The sequence below is a fragment of the Aegilops tauschii genome, chromosome 2 (genome assembly GCF_002575655.3).
Source record: "Aegilops tauschii subsp. strangulata cultivar AL8/78 chromosome 2, Aet v6.0, whole genome shotgun sequence".
Taxonomy (NCBI): Eukaryota; Viridiplantae; Streptophyta; class Magnoliopsida; order Poales; family Poaceae; genus Aegilops; species Aegilops tauschii.
The window spans coordinates 117,970,145-117,974,790 of record NC_053036.3 but is presented as its reverse complement, the minus strand read 5'-3'; the positions used below and the strand labels follow the sequence as shown (position 1 = coordinate 117,974,790).

Genomic DNA, 4,646 nt, shown 5'->3' with positions numbered 1-4,646 from the left:
GCTCGTCCTCCCTCCCTTCGCCGCCGTTGGCGCACGCCGCCAGGCAAAGCCTGGTCGGTGAAGGCGGCGGCAGGGCGTTTCTCCCCTCCCGCGGGTGTGCGCATCGTGGGGTGCAGCACCAAGACGGAGGCGCATCACTCGCGTGGGGCGCGGCGGCGACGAGTCATGCGGGCACATCAGCAGCATGGGCGGATGGCTGGACTGCGACGGCTACGGGGTATTAGCTGGTGGGCTGCTTCGGTCTGGTCTGCGGCCGTCAGATCTGGCGGCGGCGACCCCGCCGATTTGGAGCTGAGTGGCGCAGGCTGTGTTGGCGTGGGCCGGAGGTCGCAGCCATTCCTTCTGGTTGTCTTGGCGGCCGACAGACCGACTGTGTTGCAGGCGCTTGGTGGTGACCAGGATCTGGCAGGGAGCTGCAGGCGTGCTGTGGAGGAGCTGCTCAAGGTCGTCTGCGGGTCTGGCTAGCCTTGCTGGATCCTCACAGCTCTGGCGTGCGGAGGGTTAGGTCGTGGCAGGATTCTCCCCTTGCCCCGGTCTGGTTCGGCCGTTAGGTTGATGCATCGATCTGTGAGACGGTTGCTGCAGCGTGGCGGTGGTAGGCGGTCAACGGCGGGGGTGGGGATGGTGGTGCCTCTCTTCTTTCGGGTCTGGGCCGATGGCGCAGGGTGCTCACGCGGTGGATATGGCCAGGACCAGGAACTCGTGCTCGGGAGGACCATTTTGGGCCCGGGACGGGTCGAAGCTTCGCTCCGGGTAGATGATGGTGGGCCTGGTCCGGTGGTGCCCGCGGATGATGAGGACCCTCTCCTCGCGGGTACTGTGGCTGTTGGTGGTGGTCGAGACATCGCGAGTTCGTTGGGCAGATCGACATCGAACGAGCATGTTCGACGGCGGCCGTCAGTAGTTACGGAGTTGGGTCTTCCCCGTTCCACCGGAACTGACTGGAGACGCAGGTGTCGACACCTCCTATCGTGGAGGTGTTGATCCAGACTTCGTGGCTGATGCCGGGCTAGGAGTGAAAGGAGACACCTTTTACTCCTCCGATCGTGGTTGGTGCATCGTGACGTGGGCGGATGATGATGGCTTGGACATGGATGTTAGGGTGGTGGTCTGCATGTTGGCTCTTCGGCAGACAACATTGCGGCGGTGGTAACTATCTGTCTTGGGCGTGTGGGCGACGAGACGGCTAGAGGTGGGTGGCTCGGGCGGGCGCTCTGCCTTAGCACTAGTGACGCTCTGATCCGGAACTGGGGATCTTTCCTCACCGAGCTTGTCCTGGTGACCTCGTAGTAGCATGGGTGAGCTGCTGAGCGAAAACTCGGCGCCTCAGCGTCGATGACGGTGAGGCTTGCGGGTGCCGCTATCTTCTTGAAGATGTCGTCGTGGGTATCCTCTCCGTGACAGGGCTCCGTGTGAAGACCTTTGTTCGTCGCAGACTCGGCAGCGGTGACGCTTTACACGGTTCTCGCTCCTAAGGGCGTTGTCGTGGAGTTTAGGTGTGCTAGGGCGTAGTGTTGTGTTGTCTCTTTTGGTTGCGTAGTGTTTTGCGTATGCCGCTTGTCCTCAGATCGGCTTTATAAGAGGGTCACCTCAACATCTTGTATCGTTCGATCGTGTACCTTGTTCAGCTGTTGCTTTATATATAAAAAATGGGGGAAAGCCAGAAAACCTCGAAAAACAAGAATACAAAAATAAAGGTGGGAAAGCCAGCAGTCAACCTTGCAAAAGAAAACAAGAAACCCAGAACGAAATCATGACGCGCAAACTCAACCACGAAAGGAAACCGTGTCAAAGCATCGCCTCCCCCTGTATATATACTCGGTTCAACCCAGCTCAACCCAATTCACACACACCCACACACCCAAAGAAAGACACGCAAACATGCCGGCCACCGCCTCGCCGCCACCGCTGCTCCTCGCCGCCGCGCTCCTCCTCTCCGCCGCGTTGCTCTGCTCGGCCTGCCCCGTGCCGCTGCCGAAGCAGACGGCCGACAACAGCCCGCGGCTGCAGCGCGCGTACGTGGCGCTGCAGGCCCTCAAGCGCGCCATCACCGACGACCCCAAGAACCTGACGGGCAACTGGTGCGGCCCGGACGTGTGCGCCTACTTCGGCGTCTTCTGCGCGCCGTCCCTTGACGACCCGTGCGCGCGCGCCGTGGCCGGCGTCGACCTCAATCACGGCGACCTCGCCGGCACGCTGCCGTTCGAGCTCGGCCACCTCACTGACCTCGCCGTCCTCCACCTCAACTCCAACCGCTTCGCAGGGGGGCTCCCGGACTCCCTCCCCAAGCTCTCCCTCCTCCACGAGCTGGACGTCAGCAACAACCTCCTCTCCGGCGGCTTCCCGCAGCACATCCTCTGCCTCCCCAACGTCAAGTACGTGGACATCAGGTTCAACAACCTGTGCGGCCCCGTGCCCCCGGCCATCTTCGACAAGAAGATCGACGCGCTCTTCATCAACGACAACCACTTCGACTTCGAGCTGCCGGAGAACTTTGGCAACTCCCCCGCCTCGGTCATCGTGCTCGCCAACCTCCGCCTCCGTGGCTGCATCCCCGCCAGCGTGGGGCGCATGGGGGCCACGCTCAACGAGCTCGTCATGCTCAACTCCGGCATCCGGTCCTGCATCCCGCCGGAGATCGGGTGGCTGCGCGAGCTCACCGTGCTGGACGTGAGCTTCAACCAGCTCCAGGGCACACTGCCGGAGTCCATGGCGGGGATGCACGCGCTGGAGCAGCTCGACGTCGCGCACAACGAGCTCGCCGGGCACATCCCGGAGGGCATCTGCGCGCTGCCGCGGCTGGCCAACTTCACCTACTCGTACAACTACTTCTGCGGCGAGCCGGAGCGGTGCATGGCGCTCCGGCGCAACGACGACCGGCAGAACTGCATCGCCGGCCGCCCGGACCAGCGGCCGGCGGACCAGTGCCTCGCGTTCCTACACCGCCCGCCGGTGCACTGCGACGGGCACGGCTGCCTGGCGCAGCACTAGTGGAGATCATTCGTTTGGTGGTGTAAAACGGGGCGAGATTTCAATCATCGTATATACATACATATATGAACACACACTGTAATTTTTATTTTTTTTACAGAGAGGATGGTAATAATGGAATTTGTAGACATACATGATCTCATACATTATTGATTATTTTGCGGGTGCGTACATACATTATTATTGCCGGCTGTCCGATGATTATTCCATCCTTCCTTGTGCGACAGCTAGCATCTTGTTGGTGGAGAGATTATTACTTGATGCATTGTTTTTGGTGGTGGTGGCATCATCATACATGCATGCATGCAAGGATGAAAAAGGGGAATTAACTGTAGAATGTGTGGCTTCCTTTCCTTTCCTTGGCTTGAAGGGGAGTTAACCAAGAGGCTGTCCTCTCCAAGTCCAATGATGAAGGGATGAGCAGGGGAGGAGGCATGGTCAAGGATGAGATGATAGTGATAGTATTTGCGTTTCCAGTTGGAGATGAATCAATGCCATGCAAATCTGACAAGGATTGGGTGAAAAGAAAGCCTAGGTGGATGGGATTGGCCCAAATTGAATAAATACATAAAATTAATAAACTAAATAAAAGAAGCAGCTGGTCATGGGTTCCAGCTGCAAAGAGGGGATCATCTTGACTGGCTCCAGCTTAGGAGTACAGATACAGCCTAGATGCTGCATTTATCAAGTACTGTTAGGTGGGTGGGTGTGTGCTAAAACAGGATAAGCAAACGCAACGCTAGCTACGCTTTTCAAATTTCGAGCCAGGCCTGGGCCATGTTATGTATACATACGTGATGCGCCCAGCGGAACACGGCACCGGGATAGGGTTTGACGACGATGACGACGGCGACGACGGCGACGGACAACGAACGTGGGGTGTGGAAACTTTCTCCTTGCCGCACAAGACAGACAGACTGGCAGCAGCAAAGGAGCCGGCCGGTCAAGAAGCGGACAAAGGTGACCAGACGACTCGTGGAAGGTGACCAAATGGCAAACGGTATCTGCCCGCCCTGCCAGCCGTTTGCCACTTTGTTTTTGGTGGGAAATCAAAACAAATGCAAAGTCGGGATCGCTGTTGGTTAGCGTCCTCATCAACTTGTTTTAGGGAGAGATCCAACAATCCAATCCGATCCAATCATGCTAAAGAGAGAGAGAGGGAAAGAAAAAAGAGGGAGAGGCGGCACTAGCATAGCATGGCAGGTACGCCTAATGCTTGGCATCAATTCAATTCGATTCGATTCAATTCATTGGCATGATGGGGAGACGACAGGAACAAGTGACAATAGCCTACGAGCAACCCAACCAACCAAACACATACTATACTACTCCTCCCTCCGATTCATATTAATTAGCGCTGGCTTAGTAGCAAAGTACTACAAGAAATACTGCGTACAGTTTGCTATTCTAGTTGCATCATCTGCCATTTGGTCCCGTTCCCTTCGATCATGCATAACACGGTGCATTGCATCCATCGGAGCCACAGCAAACCATTGCGTCGTCTTCTTATTAATTAACTTAAACTTGTCTTCCGTTTTTCATGGACCATGTTTGCAGCAGAACACAAATTGTGGAGCTTTACTATACTACCCCCTCCGTTTCTAATGTTTGTCTTTTTAGAGATTTCAAATGAATTACCACATACGGATGTATAT

General features: G+C 56.6%; 1 protein-coding gene across 1 annotated transcript; it reads left to right on the top strand.

Annotated features, from left to right (window-relative positions):
• Positions 1–1,834: 1,834 nt before the first annotated feature.
• LOC109740923 (leucine-rich repeat extensin-like protein 6) lies at positions 1,835–3,166 on the top strand. The gene has a single exon (XM_040399492.3). It carries the CDS (start codon positions 1,882–1,884, stop codon positions 2,989–2,991), a length of 1,110 nt encoding a protein of 369 aa, XP_040255426.2. The 5' UTR covers positions 1,835–1,881; the 3' UTR covers positions 2,992–3,166.
• Positions 3,167–4,646: the final 1,480 nt, after the last annotated feature.

Excerpts from the sequence above, each read along its gene's own strand:
- LOC109740923 (XM_040399492.3), top strand. The coding sequence starts at position 1,882 with ATGCCGGCCACCGCCTCGCCGCCACCGCTGCTCCTCGCCGCCGCGCTC.